Genomic DNA, 14,695 nt, shown 5'->3' on the forward strand with positions numbered 1-14,695 from the left:
AAGGTTGACACGCTTCTTGCCTTGAGTTCAATCAAGATATCTAGTGATGAAGAGACCAACATATGTCCATTGTGAACTAGGTTTCATCTGAGATGACATTTACATGATTTTGGTAGTCATAATGTCCTACTAGGGTCCGCTTATGACTTGTGGGCCAGAAAAAGTATTTTGGCTCACTGCCAACATCATGTAAACCTATTGGGTCGCACACAAGAACATGTTGGAACGTTATTAAGAAAGCCCGCATAAATTAAGTCATGTAAACCTATTGGGTCGCACACAAGAACATGTTGGAACGTTATTAAGAAAGCCCGCATAAATTAAGTCATATAGAGATATGATTAGTGAACATGTTGGAACGTTATTAAGAAAGCCCGCATAAATTAAGTCATATAGAGATATGATTAGTTGTGAGACTATCGGGTAATTGGATAAGGATTGATTTGATCAATCTCGATTAATTGATCAGAATTGATTTGATCAATCATGTTTGAAAGAAATACTGACCATGTTCAATGAACCTATCTCCTAACAATCAAATTGATATGATCAATCACGGTTTAAAGATATGATTTAATTTGAACAAATTATATTTTAAGAAACCGTATGATTAGAATCCCGATCTCTTTACGGTTTGAGAAACTACCTCACAGTCCTATAAAAAGGGGCCTGGGATGGACCTTTTGATCATCCAACCGAGCTTATGAAATTGTGAGGAAAAAGAGAGAGAAACTCCAAAGGCCGTCGTCTTCAAAGTGCTAGCACACTGACACGCGGAGTTCCAACAAGTTCGTGTGGATACTAGTAGAGGCGTCGCTACAATTGCCGCGCAACATTTCAACGACTACGCAGTTTTTCGTTGTTGATTTGCATGCTTCAGGTAATTTTCTATCTTGGATCTTCTTCTACGTATGGATCTTAGGATGTAGGTGGATAAAAAAATTTGATTTTATTGCATTTTAGTTTGCCTACTTTATTTCGGATATATCTGATAAGTGGATTCTTGATTCAAGTTGTCTTACCATATGTGCCCAAATAAGAAGTGGTTTACTACATACAGAAGCATTGATGATGGAACCATATTAATGGAGAACAACCATGCTTGTAAAACAGTGGGGCTAGGTAATATCAAAATCAAGATGCATGATGGAGTGGTCAGAACCCTAACGGAAGTGAGTCACGTTCCCGATTTGCGAAAGAATCTCATCTCAGTTGGTGCTTTGGACTCTGGTGGTTGCAAGATTATAACAGAGAACGAAGTAAAGAAGGTTGTTCGGGGTTCCTTAATAGTGATGAAGGGCATTCGTCATGATAATCTATATACTCTCTCGAGTACGACAGTAACATGAGATGCAACTGTTAGAACCGAAGGAAGTGGTGGATATCCATGTGCGCACGCTCGGTTATGGTATAGGTGGCTTGGGCACATGTCAGAGAAGGGTCTAGATCTGCTTAGTAAAGAGGGTTTGATGAAGAATCTGAAGGAACATTGCATGGTTTTTTACGAGGATTGTGTATGGAAAGACACATAGGGTCCAGTTCTTAAAAGGCAAGCACAAGAGCAGAGGTACATTAGACTATGTGCATACAGATGTTTAAGGTCCGGTTCAAACAACTTCCAAGGGTGGTTCCAGATATTTTGTCTCGTTCATAGACGATTATTCTAGGTATGCTTGGATTTATTTTCTTAAGCATAAGAATAAGATATTCGAGACATTCAAGAAGTGAAAAGCAATGGTTGAGAACAGGACATGCAAGAAATTAAAGACATTGAGATCTGATAATGGTACAGAGTATACAGATGGTGCTTTCAAGGAGTTTTGTGATCAGGAGGGTATTGCTCGACACTGGACAGTCAGGTCCACACCACAACAGAATGGAGTCGTAGAGAGACTGAACCGTACATTGCGGAAGAAAGCAATGAGTATGCGATCACATGCTAGTTTGGGCAAAGAATGGTGGGCATAAGTGGTTTCTACAGCTTGTTACACAGTGAATTTTTCTCCATATTCGACATTGGATGGTGATGTACCCTATCAAGTATGGTTAGGGGAGCATGCAGATTATGATAGGCTCAGGATTTTTGGATGTACCGCGTACTATCACGTCAACGAGGAAAAGCTTGACGTGAGGGCCAAGAAGGCAATATTCTTAGGGTATGCAAAGGGCGTAAAAGGCTATCGCCTTTGGTGTACAGAAGATTCTATGTTCATGATCAGCAGAGACGTTACCTTTGATGAGAAATCCATGATTGCCAGGGTATCCAAGAACGATGGTGTTGGAACTATTGGGACTTTAAAGTCTCAGGTGATTGAAATAGAACCTAAAGACCAACCAGGTTCTTATCATGTTCAAGAGGAGGATCATGAAGATGATGAGCTTGAACAAAAGGAGGTTCAGCAAGAAAATGTACAAGTATTACAACAACAGCAGCTTGAAGATAGTTTGACTTCTACTAGGCCAAGGCGAGTATACAAGCAGGTTCAGAAGCTGGGGTCAGATCAACCTCTGAAGCACTATGGGCAGGTAAATTTGGTTGAGTACGCACTCTCGGTGGAGGATGATGAGCCGATCACCTTCAAAGAAGCTATTCGAGATAGGGATAGTGAGAGTTGGTTGGCTGCGATGGAGGAAGAGATGGAATTTCTCCGGAAAAACCAAACATGGAAGGTGGTCACATTGCCTGTAGGGAAGAAAACTATAGGTTGTAAGTGGGTGTACAAAAGAAAGGAGGATCCTTCCGAGCTTGGTGGTACAAGGTACAAGGCTAGGCTAGTGACTAAGGGGTTTGCACAAAGAGAGGGTGTGGATTACAATAAGATCTTTTTTCCGATGGTGAAACACACATCTATTCTGGTGCTATTGAGTATTGTTGCTCATGATGATATTGAGATGGAACAATTCGATAGCAAAACGGCCTTCTTGCACAGAGACTTGGATGAAGAAATCTATATGCATCAGCCTGAGGGTTACAAGGTTGAGGATAAGGAGAATCATGTATGTCGCTTGAGAAAATCACTATATGGATTGAAGCAATCTCCTCGGCAGTGGTACAAGCGATTTGACTCCTTCATGCTAAAGTATGGTTTTTCCAGAAGCGACTATGATTGTTGTGTCTACATTTAGAAGCTTCGTGGAGGTGATTATATCTATCTTCTTTTGTATGTGGATGACATGTTTATTGCTTCGAGAAGCAAGGTGAAGATAGATAAGCTAAAATATCAACTTGGTAAAGAGTTCGACATGAAGGACATGGGCGCTCCTAAGAAAATACTGGGAATGGAGATTAAAAGAGACCAGGCAAATCGACGATTGTTATTGAGTCCGAAAGGCTACATTGAGTGAGTTATCGCAAGGTTTAGGATACAAAGTGCTAAGTCGGTGATGACTCTATTAGCTCTACACTTCAGGCTTTCAAGTAAACAATCTCCCACTATAGCAAAAGAGAAGGCATACATGAAGGGTGTACCTTATGCTAGTACAATTGGCAGTTTAATGTACGTAATGGTGTGTACACGTCCAGATATTTCACAAACGGTCAGTGTTGTCAGTAGGTTCATAACGAATCTAGGAAAGACACATTGGGAAGCGGTGAAATAGGTCCTGAGGTACTTGAAGGGTACCGCTGATATGGGTCTGTGTTTTGGTAAAGATACATGTCAGATTGAAGTATTTGTGGACTCAGATTATGCGGACGATCTAGATAGACGGTAATCTACTACTGGTTATGTATTCAGTATACATGGTGCTCCAGTTAGTTGGCGATCGATGTTACAAACTACAGTGACATTTTCTACTATAGAGGCTAAGTATATGGCCATGGCAGAGGGAGTAAAGAAAGCATTGTGATTGTGGGGGCTGTTAGACAATTTGGGGATTGAACAGGAGTACGTGAACTTGTGGCGATAGTCAGAGGAGTGCAATATATTTGGCTAAGAATCAAGTTCATTTTGTGCGGGATGTCATAGAGGAAGGTAAATTTTCTCTCATGAAGGTGCACACGAATGAGAATCCAACCGACATGTTGACCAAGGTGGTGATAAGTAGTAAGTTTCAGCATTGCTTGGACTTGCTTCATATCAGCCTGTATTGATCTGTCCAAGAGGGCAATATGTAGAACTACGGTTAGCTTGATCCTGGTGGAGGGTTCGTAGGCAGCCACAGTATAATGGTGCAGCTAGTTTAGCATAATTTTAGCCTAGTTGGCGTTGCGGGATTCTTTTGATGTTCGTCCAAAATTTGAGGTTTATCAAATGATGGACGAGGTGGAGAATTGAATAAGAACGGAGCTCACCTGTGTGTGGAGAGGCGACGTGAAGAAGCTCGCCTGATGGAGGCGAGGTCAAGCTCGCCTGACGGAGGCGAGGACGAGCTCGCCTGACAGCGAGGTCGAGCTCGCCTGACGAAGGCGAGGTCGAGCTCGCCTGACAGAGGTGAGGAAGCTCGCCTAATGCATTCGAGGACCTCGCCTGAAGTGCTGGTGTGGAGATCGAGGGGACGAGGGAGCTTGCCTGAAGGAGGGTGTGGAGTTCGCCTGAAGATCGAGGGGAACTGGGCGTAAAGCTCGCCTGCGGGCGAGATGGTGGACTTCGAGCTCGCCTGCCGCCCATGAGCTCGCTTGTCGAAGGAGTAGCTCGCCTGGAGGAACGTGGATAGATCTCGCCTGATCTAGTGGAAGCCAGCTGGAGCTCGCTGGCAGAACGAGTGTAGGCTGTCTAAAAATCACAACAGATAGCTGATCCCCATCAAACACCGATGACGGAAGTTACAATCTGACGACTTCCATAAGGCTACAATTTGAGGACTTTCACGTAGATCGCTGAAGGTTACAATCTGACGACCTTCACGACAACTGATGAAAGCTCTAATTCAACAGCCTTCACAATCAACATCGGGAGTTACAATCTGATGACTCTCATATTTTTAAGGAGCCAAGACGAAGGTTACAAGGTGACGATCTTTGCAACGCTCTAGCAAAAGAGACTACAAATTGACGGTCTCTTCATATTAAAACGTATATATCTCTCAAACCGTAAGGAATTTGGCAAAACGGAGGAAGCGAACCGAAGCCTTTGGCTCGGTTCGGATGGCTCCGTCTCGTCGAGATAGCCGATTTTTATATATAATTCGTCCAATTCCGACTTACGGTTTGAAAGTTATGACCTGTTCTTCGCAGCAAGTCATGTTCTAAAGTCCGTTTGCAAGACTGGACTTCGTCTGAACATTGGACTTAGCCTGAAGCTCGTCGAGCCCGCCTGAGACTCACCTCTGCATCCAAGATTCGAAACGCAGAGGTCATGGCCACGTTCCAGATTCAAAACGCAGAGGTCGTCCCCGCGTTCTAAACTCAAAACGCAGAGATCGCGGCTGCGTTCCAAACTCAAAACGCAGAGGTCGTGGATGCGTTCCAAACTCAAAACGCAGAGGTCGTGGATGCGTTCCAAACTCGAAACGCAGAGTTTGTGGACTTAAAACGCAGAGCTCAACTCTGCGTCCCAAGTCCAAAAACGCATAGTTCATGCAGAGCTCAACTCTGCGTCCCAACTCTGCGTTTCAGAGTTCACAACGCTGCGCGACCTGTGCGTTTTCAGCCTAAAATGTCCCAACCCTGCATTTCAGAGTTCACAACGCATCGTGGCCTGTGCGTTCAGCCACCCAAAATAGGCCCAACTCTGCGTTTTTTAGTCTAAAACGCAGAGTTCGGCCCAGAACACCCAGATTGGCGTTTTGACTCATTCAAAGCACTAACAGAACGGTTTCAAAACCGTTTTCCCCACGATTTGGGGAGCTGTTTAGGGGGGGGTTACACCCCACTCAGCCCATTAAGGAGCAAATTAAGGGGGCGGTTACACCCCCTTAATCCCCTATAAATACCTCGAAACTCAATTGAGTTTAGATCCTTTTTTTTTTGGCAGCAAAGAAGAGATCTTCGGCTAGCTTTTGAGGGGAATTGTTGGAGCTTTGGAGACCAGCAACAAGATCTTTTTCATCCTTGGCTTACTAACCGATTTCGGTTAAATCAACTCGGTTAAATCAACCCTTTCACAGAGTTTTTCTAAACTCGCTCTGAGTTATTAACTCGTTAAGAGTTATTTTCAAACATGCCACGCAAGTCCTCCACAACGTCAAATCGTGAGGAGAAGACCACGTTCCAGTGAATCAAGACGTGCGGATCGTCAACGGAGAGCAAACTCGACTCGAGCATTCGAGTGAGGCACTCCATCGCCACCGTGAAGAACCCAGACTTAAACAAAGGGGAGAATCAAATTCATTCTCCTCTCTTTTGTAATCGGAATCCAAATTGTAATCGATTTTGAGAGAATACAAATCAATTTTTCTTTCATTTCTTTTACATCGAATTTTTTCCAACATACAACGAGCCCTAGGGTTTCCCTATAAAAGGGAAACCTTGTTCATGATAGCTGTGAGCTCATCTTGGCGATTTAACAGAAAGATTTTTCTTCTGTGGTGGCGGCGGCTCTTCTCAAGGTTTATTGAGAAGTGAATTTTTCGAAGAAAAATTGCACAAGGGTCCTGTAGTATTTACTACAGTGACGAGTTGTTACTGTGAGAGATCTCAAGTTTGAGATCTTCTCTTTTACAAGCTTTGTAATTTCTTGTGGTTAAATAAGAAATTATTTGTGTGGCTCCCGTAGACGTAGGCAAGTTTGCCGAACCACGTAAATCTGTTGTCTCGTCTCATCTACTTATTGTTTTATTTGTGTATTCGTTATTGCATGTATTAGTTGGTTTGACTTTGGCGTAAACTCAAGCTAGGTTGTTTTCTCTCGGGATTAATTTGCTTCTGCGACGGTGTGGGCGTCACTCGCACCCAACAGTTATCGTTGGTAGACTGAAATATATACAGTGACACTGTATGAGCTCAAGCTTTATCATTGTGAGAATAAACCAGCACTGGTTTCTTCTTCATTCTTTCTTTCCTTTTATTTATTTATTTATGTTTTCTTAAATAAGGACACGAGCTCAAGAACATATGTAAGCTATATTATGGGAACTGTTGAAGAACTATTAGATGAGCCTAAAGGCTTGCTCTTCTTCTTCTTGGAGTAAACATTATACCATATAATGATATGAATAAACATTATACCATATACTGATATGACCACCATAGATGATCCGGATGATTGAGAGGTTTAAATATGACTTTTACGATATTGCGTACAATTCCGGGCTATGTCATCAAACAAAAAAAAAATAGAAGAAGAAAAAAAGAGACAAGAAATGGAAGCCATCCATCCCCTCAGAAATAATCTCAATCATCCACCTTATCTGGATAATAAATATATATATTCATGGAAAGTTCTGGCAAGATCATCTTAGAATTAACAAGCCAAGGTTTAAACTAAGCAATAACCCGTATCTTCTTTTACTATATTTGGATACTTGTCAATATCACTTTTTGTGAGTGAGTCTAGCACAAGTTAATGACAACTAATTATTAATTGAAAGGGATGGTTGGAAACTTGGGATTATTCTATTGATGTAGTTCAAAACAATAAATTAAATAACGGAATATAAGCGTGATAACGCATATAAGCCACTAACTAACAAAAGCAAGAAGACTTTAGGGCATGCACGGGTGTAAGATACTCCCTTTTTGAGTGTGAACATACAATATTAATTAAACTTTACTAGCTAGCTAGCTAGCTAGCTCGTATAGGCAGATCATTAAAACTAAAAAAAACACTAGGGGCACACCTTGGGACACACTCCCAACCACACCCCTCACCTGCTACAGTGCAGGAGGGTCCCATTTGAGATTTTTTTAAAAAATCTCAAGTGGGACCCCCCTGTACTGTAGCAGGTGAGGGGTGTGATTGGGAGTGTGTCCCAAGGTGTGCCCCTAGTGCTCCTCTAAAACTAAAACATGATGCAACTCCGTAAGCACTCTTTCAATACTCCGAGGAGGCCACCATTAGTTGATTTTACATCATATGGGTGATTACTTGATCATGGAAGAGATATATTAAAGAATTTAAAAAAAAAATTCATAGCTTATTTTAAAATCAATCTTTGTAAGCCTAATTAACCTTTTGAATAATGTTGATATTCCGCGTTAAATATTAGATTGTTTATGTAATATCTAGACACATTAACAACGTATATGTTTGATATAACCTAGCTATCAGCATCAATCAAGAGCGTGCAATAAAGTCCCGGTCCGTTGACTCGTTAAAAATAATAATAACAAAGAGAATGATTTCGTTATTGATTTTTTGGGGTGACAAAGATGGAAACGAATTTCTCCTCCTCAGGAGATAATGCAGAAATTAGTAGGGATTATTTAGTGAAGGTGGTTTGATGATCATCTATGCGCAAGAACTAGCACAACCGTGATTAACGAACTGGATCAATTTTGTAATAAAAGGGACTTATCCAATAAACACTATGCGTCTTTAACGGAAGGACTATATTCAAACATTTCGTATGGTTCAGATGACCTAATAGCAATTTTAATGATTTGTGAGGCTAATCTCACGTATAGCTATATGGTTAAACAATAAATAAATTAAGAAAGGCTGCATTTTATGTACTTGAATTAATTCAACATAATGTATGCGGAGTTAAATAAATAATAAGTAAAGAAAGACCGCAGTTTTATGTACTTTTAATTAATTCAACCACGGCGAGCGTGCATGATAGGAAATAATAATAATAATAATGATAATATAATCTTCTTTTTCTTTCCAGTTGGCAAACAACACTACCGTGCCCTCTTCCTCACAAACTTCTCGTCAAGAATCAAAAGGAAAAGGACAAATATCAAAGGATGGATATGGATTCCATTTTTTTTTTTTTTTTTGTTCTTTTCCTCTGCTCTGTACATAGAGGAGCCCATGAATAAACATATAAATATAAATATATATATATATATATTCTCAAAATTAATTAAAGTACAGATTATTATTCTCAAAAGATAAGCTGAAAACTCTGGCCTCACTCAAACTCCGGCCCCCACCACACACTCAAGTGTGTACTGTCGGTGACAAAGGACAGCAAGCCGCACGGACTCTCAAAAACTCACTCGCTTTCTCCCTCCCCCCCTCAATCATCAGCACTAAACGGTACTGAAAGTGACCCGCTCCCCATCTCCATTCCGCCCTTTTCACTAGTGCAGACGCGTGGGCCCCACAGCCTCATGCCCCACTTTATGCTCGTTCTTCACACTGATCGTGATGGTGACAGCAGTTGGCCTCTATGCGGCGGTCATCTTGGAAATGCACGGCGTCCAGCTTTGAATCCAGGAACTTCCGCACGATCTTGATGCTGGGATCTCTGGCGACTATGGTCCACACCCGCTCCGCTTGTGGATCGCTCCGCCACCGGAACGCTTCCGTCGCGTCGACTTTCCGCACTTCCCATCCGGGAAGCGTCGAAAGCCGACGGATTTTACGCAACTGGTTGTAAGTCAGCTTCATCGTGTTCTCTTTGATGTCATTGATCGCTTCTTTCAGGATTTTCCCCTTTGCTTCTCCGTCGACTGATCTTCCTGCTCGGAAATATCGGTCCATTTCCGATACTCCGATCGATCTTCGGATCCCCTTCGAATAGTCTCCGTTCGGGTCGAACATAGTCCTGGCCTCCTCCACCAGACCCATATCCACCATCTTGTCGACGCGTTCCGACACAAATGAGTGCAGAACTGGGAGGTCGACATCGATCCATATAAAGCAACATTCGTACTTTGACCGGAATTTACCCTTATCATCGTCGACCAGTCTCTCAATGTACGAGTTTGAGCCTCCTGCGATGATCGGGAGGCGTCCACGGGCAATGATCGACTCAATCGCCCTATTGGCTTCCCCACAGAAGTCGAAGGCAGTGAAATCTGCGGCCGGGTGGACCCCACCGATGAGGTGGTGGGGCACACCGGCGCACTCTTCCTCGGTGACCTTGTTGGTGATGATGTCGAGCCCCGCGTAGACCTGCATCTTGTCAGAGTTGACCACCTCACCGTCGAAATGGATGGCCAGGTCAATCGCCAGCTTAGATTTTCCGGTGCCGGTGGAGCCGAGGATGAAGACCACCTTGTTTCTCCGGCGAGGTGGCGCGTCGATCCTCGGAGGCGAGGAACGGAAGAGGCTGGTTATCTGTTGCTGTAAACATGTCTTAAACTTGTGACCTTCTCTAAGCTTATCAGTGAAAGGTGTGATTTGTGACTTAATTAGATGAGATGCTGATATTGGAAGGATTTCCATAGGAATGTATGGGGGAGATGAGATGAGATGAGATGGCAAGTGTGCATAAAAAAACATACAACGCGCCTTCTTATATATAGGTAAAGAGAGGGACCATGCACAAAAGAAAAAAAAAAATTTAAAATAAATGCATCAAAGGAATATTTAATATTCAAATTTTGTGGAAAAACCTTTGTGTACAATGAAAAGCTAGGTGGAGATGCGGCAACTTGGTATAGTGAGGGAAGTCAAAAGTAAAAAAGCAATGATAAGTCAAAAGTGAGAGAGAGAGAGAGAGAGAGAGAGAGAGAGAGAGAGAGAGATTGCTCTAAAGAGGCGACAGGCATGCATATGAGAGGGATATATACCTATATGTACCATTTGGAGCTTGTTATGTGGGTAACAGCTGAGGTGAAGTGAGTGATGCGTACTATATATGATGCATAATTGAATTGGTGATATGCATATAGAGAGGTAGCTTTGATTGCCCTTATTATAGAAACTCATAAGTGTCCATAGAAAGTAATTGTCAATAAGACAAAAACAGTGTACCCAACAGCATGAAACTATACAATTTTTCCCCCCCCAATCATATTTGATTACTTATTTAATTAACAAGTTGTAATTTAATTTTTAATTAAACAACCCTGCAATTTAGGATGTGACAGTATTTATATCGAGACTCAATCATAATAGGTCAAAAAAGATTGATAATTCAAACTTGAGGCCCTGATTTCTACAAATATCAAACAAGAAGTAAAGGGCGAGGATCGATTACTATCAAAAATGGAAAATTCAATTGATTTTAGGACGAAAGGGTGAATTCCCTAACCAAATCTATCACTGTCTAGGTGAGAAACTATGCGTGTCACAAAAATAAATACCTATGATTAATATTTGTTCTATATTAGGGTTATTATTTGTGCATGTCAGAAAAATTCAATAATTATTGACCTCCAAGATAAACAAAAAAATTATGACACTATCTCAAAGATGATGCGACACCATTCATAGCCCACACATCTACAAGCATTATATTTATTTTAAATAAAGATTGTAAGCATTATAACTAACTACCTAGCTAATCATTGTTTTTGATTGGAGGACTGCTAAAATTGGTGGACCTACGCTCCCACTGGAAAATTAATCAATAATCAAGGTAACAGTAATTAGCATGATTTGACCTCAGAATAACGACAAACAGCCAGTATAAGGACAAAAAATTTTACGGTATGGTTAAGGATGAACTGGGGAGTACACTAGGCTTTTATGCTAGATTTAGTTGGATTCAAATTCCCATCAAATAATTGCGAAATTATGCGTATTCTCCTTATCTCAACAGTTTAGCTCATATCAGAATTCATTTATTCAACATTCAGTTTTGACTTTACAGAAAATTTCTTATCTTCGCAATGAAAAAGCTAAGTAAAAGGGAGGGGGGTAGTATTTCCAATTTCAATTATTTCCACCCCCTAGATGGTTCCTCCTACCATGAACCTTCTCTATTTTCATCCATGTGCATAGCACTCAATGTCATCATACGAGCATGTAGCAGCACCTGTTAATTTATTGCTTATCTCATTAAATAGTATTGTTTTCAATTTTGTTACTTTTAGCAAGAAATTGGTTCATCTCCTCAAGCCTCACTTTTAAAAAAACCCCCCCTCCCCCTAAAATTTTCTTTCTTTCGGCTACCTCCTCCTACTGTGGGAACCCTATGATTTTAAGTAGGCCCCTCTACCAACTTGTCAAAAAACTACTCACATAAGTGCTTTTTTAGCATCACGCTAAACAAAAATAAGTACTATTTCGTGTAACCTATCTATGTACCCTAGTGGATGGAAGAAACGATGATCTTTCCATGAGAAATATTGTTCTAAAACATAGTTTAGAGGGACGTACAAATATTTGATACTTTAGCATCCTAAACAGAAAAGGTTACGAAAGAGAGATAAGCCTCTTAATGCACCAATTATAAAAAGTGATTAGGTGACGGTTAGCAAGTGAAAGCGGACCAGAGTAAGCAAACTTGGCATGAAACAGTAAGAAAAGACATGATAATGGTTAACGGAGGATATAACCCTCAACAGAACTGAATATGGAAGAATAAGATTCATATAGCCAACCACAAAAAGTTGGAATAAAGGCCTTGTTCATGTTGTATACACGTATATACAGCTTATTGCGGACATGATTGTGATAAAGAAAGTGAATAATATGTTTGTACCTTGCTAAGAGTGGAGACAAGTTGAATCCGTTCACAAACAGGTTACGATGATGAGGTCGACCAATCGGATAGTACAACTTGGAACAATTTGGCAGCATGCAGATTGAATCTGGTTCTCCTGACTCCTATCAAGAAAGATACGATAGCGAGTCAAGAAATTCCAATAAAGAAACACCAAGAATATGAAGAAAGCTTACCATGTTGATGAGATGATTGAGCCTTCTGCTATTCCTCCAGCCAACTTTTTAGAGGAATTTCTTAAGGAATTGACCCTTTATCTATCAATTAGAGTGCATCACAAGGAATCCAAAATATGGATGGAAAATAAAGACGACTCTCTAGTACTTTGGCACTGAAACAAGGAATCTCAAGTATGAGCTTTAGTTCAATCACATAAGCTTCCAATGCTATCTCAATCAGTTCAACAGATGCAAAATTCTCTCCCAATTCTCAAGCCTCAATATTAGCATTCACTTTCTTTCGGCCAGAAAAGAGGAAAAGAGTCGGTAGTGCCAAAGAGCCATCAGCTGGTATCAAAAATCCAACAAAAGAAAATGTGGAAGAATAAGATCTTGCATATTTTTTTGGTCAGAGCACGAATATTGTCATTTTGGCATCCCATATTCGATCACCAATATGAAGTTTGGTCCACATTTGCACTATTTCTTTGGGCTCATTGCATGCTTCCAAAACCAACAGAGCATGAGTTCGATGGGTCTTTTTTGGCTGGATGGAAATCCAACTAGAATAGCAAACGCAACAAATGATGCAGCCAAATTAACCGTAGCATATAATATATAGAGATCATCGATACATGCGAAGTAAACCAAATAAACGGAATCAAGTTCATTTCCTCTATCAAATCTGCAACATTTCTGTTGCAACAAACCCAGAACTCCTTATTATAATTGCAATTAATATAACGATTGAGGAACATGCAATACGAGACATATATAGGAGATTAAGTTACTAACATTGAAGCTAGACACGACTTATACCCACACACTCAATTGCCAATATCTAGCGAAAACATAGTAATAATGCGACTCATACCACTCACAGCACTAATGCTAACCAAGACATACTACAACCCAAAGTTCCACGTATCAAGTTAGACTAGCCCTAGAAACTTTTCTAAGCCCCATGACAGTCAAAAGTGCGGTCACAAGTGTCCCCCACCTTGATGAAGTATCGGTGCTTAGGCTTGACAAGGAATGGAGGCAAGCGGAGCAAAGCAGTGCATACACATGACTCATCAACCTCATCCAGCCATCGGCAGCAGTCCCTGAACACTCGTGGGTCATCCCCATGCCTCCCTCCATGTCCATGCCTACTTCCATGTCCATTTCCATGGCCATGTCCGTGCCTTTGCCTGTTGCCATTTCCATTCCTGTGCCTTTGCCCGTTGCCATTTCTATTTCCTTGCCTTTGTCCATTGCTGTTTCTATTTCCACGCCTTGTTCTGTTGCCATTTCGGTTTCTTTGTCTATTGTCATGTTCAGGCTCGTCTGGATCATCGTCATCATTATCGGCGTCGTTGCCATTGTCATCATCGTCGTCATTGTCATCATCGTCGTCGTCGTCATTATCAGAGGCTACTTGAATCCTGTTGGTGTTGTTTCGATCACTGGGGGCATCTGTGAATTTCAGAACAGCACAGGCTTGGTTGACAAGGGCAAACTGGGAAATGCACATAGGCCTGAGCTGTGCAATGGTATATTTGGGTAGAAATGACATCAGAAGCATCCCCATAAGCACTAAGTGTGCCATTTTTAAACTAGCCATTGGATTTTCTTGTTTTCGTTAGAAAGAGGACTGCTTCTGGTCCCTTTTATGGAATCTGTTAACTGTCATGCTCTTTGTGCTCGTACATAATGAAAGCTAAGAAACAAGAATGTGTCCAAGAGCATGAAGTTGAGATCCTTTGTTTATGAAGTGGTTGTGGATAGATTAGAGTCATTTTTCCATTTTAATTGAGCATGTATATGGAATTGGAGGGTAGTAGTTTGATGTTAGGTGGGTACTTGGAGAAGAGGCTAGCATACTTGAGCGATTACTAGTCTAAATAAAATCATAGAACATGTTGAATCAGATCATACATCAAAGTCACGTATGGATTTTCTTCGAGCTTTACCATAATCCTGTGAGATGTAACATAAAGTGCAAAATGTGTATCCGAGGTTTTACACAAAACCCATAAGCAGAAGCAATACATCACAACATCAAGAGTTTTGTACATCACGAGGCTTTAAAAAACTATATATTCTTT

General features: G+C 41.1%; 2 protein-coding genes across 2 annotated transcripts; both read right to left on the reverse strand.

The window, feature by feature from the left end:
• Positions 8,911-10,758, reverse strand: LOC109848379 (adenylate isopentenyltransferase 5, chloroplastic-like). The gene has a single exon (XM_020417845.1). It carries the CDS (start codon positions 10,275-10,277, stop codon positions 9,171-9,173), a length of 1,107 nt encoding a protein of 368 aa, XP_020273434.1. The 5' UTR covers positions 10,278-10,758; the 3' UTR covers positions 8,911-9,170.
• Positions 13,249-14,238, reverse strand: LOC109848380 (protein CWC15 homolog). The gene has a single exon (XM_020417846.1). The coding sequence runs from the start codon at positions 14,209-14,211 to the stop codon at positions 13,561-13,563; it is 651 nt and encodes a 216-aa protein (XP_020273435.1). The 5' UTR covers positions 14,212-14,238; the 3' UTR covers positions 13,249-13,560.

The sequence above is a fragment of the Asparagus officinalis genome, chromosome 7 (genome assembly GCF_001876935.1).
Source record: "Asparagus officinalis chromosome 7, Aspof.V1, whole genome shotgun sequence".
NCBI classification, from domain to species: domain Eukaryota; kingdom Viridiplantae; phylum Streptophyta; class Magnoliopsida; order Asparagales; family Asparagaceae; genus Asparagus; species Asparagus officinalis.

Coding starts and splice junctions, on each gene's coding strand:
- LOC109848380 (XM_020417846.1), bottom strand. CDS start 14,211: ATGGCTAGTTTAAAAATGGCACACTTAGTGCTTATGGGGATGCTTCTG.
- LOC109848379 (XM_020417845.1), bottom strand. CDS start 10,277: ATGTTTTTTTATGCACACTTGCCATCTCATCTCATCTCATCTCCCCCA.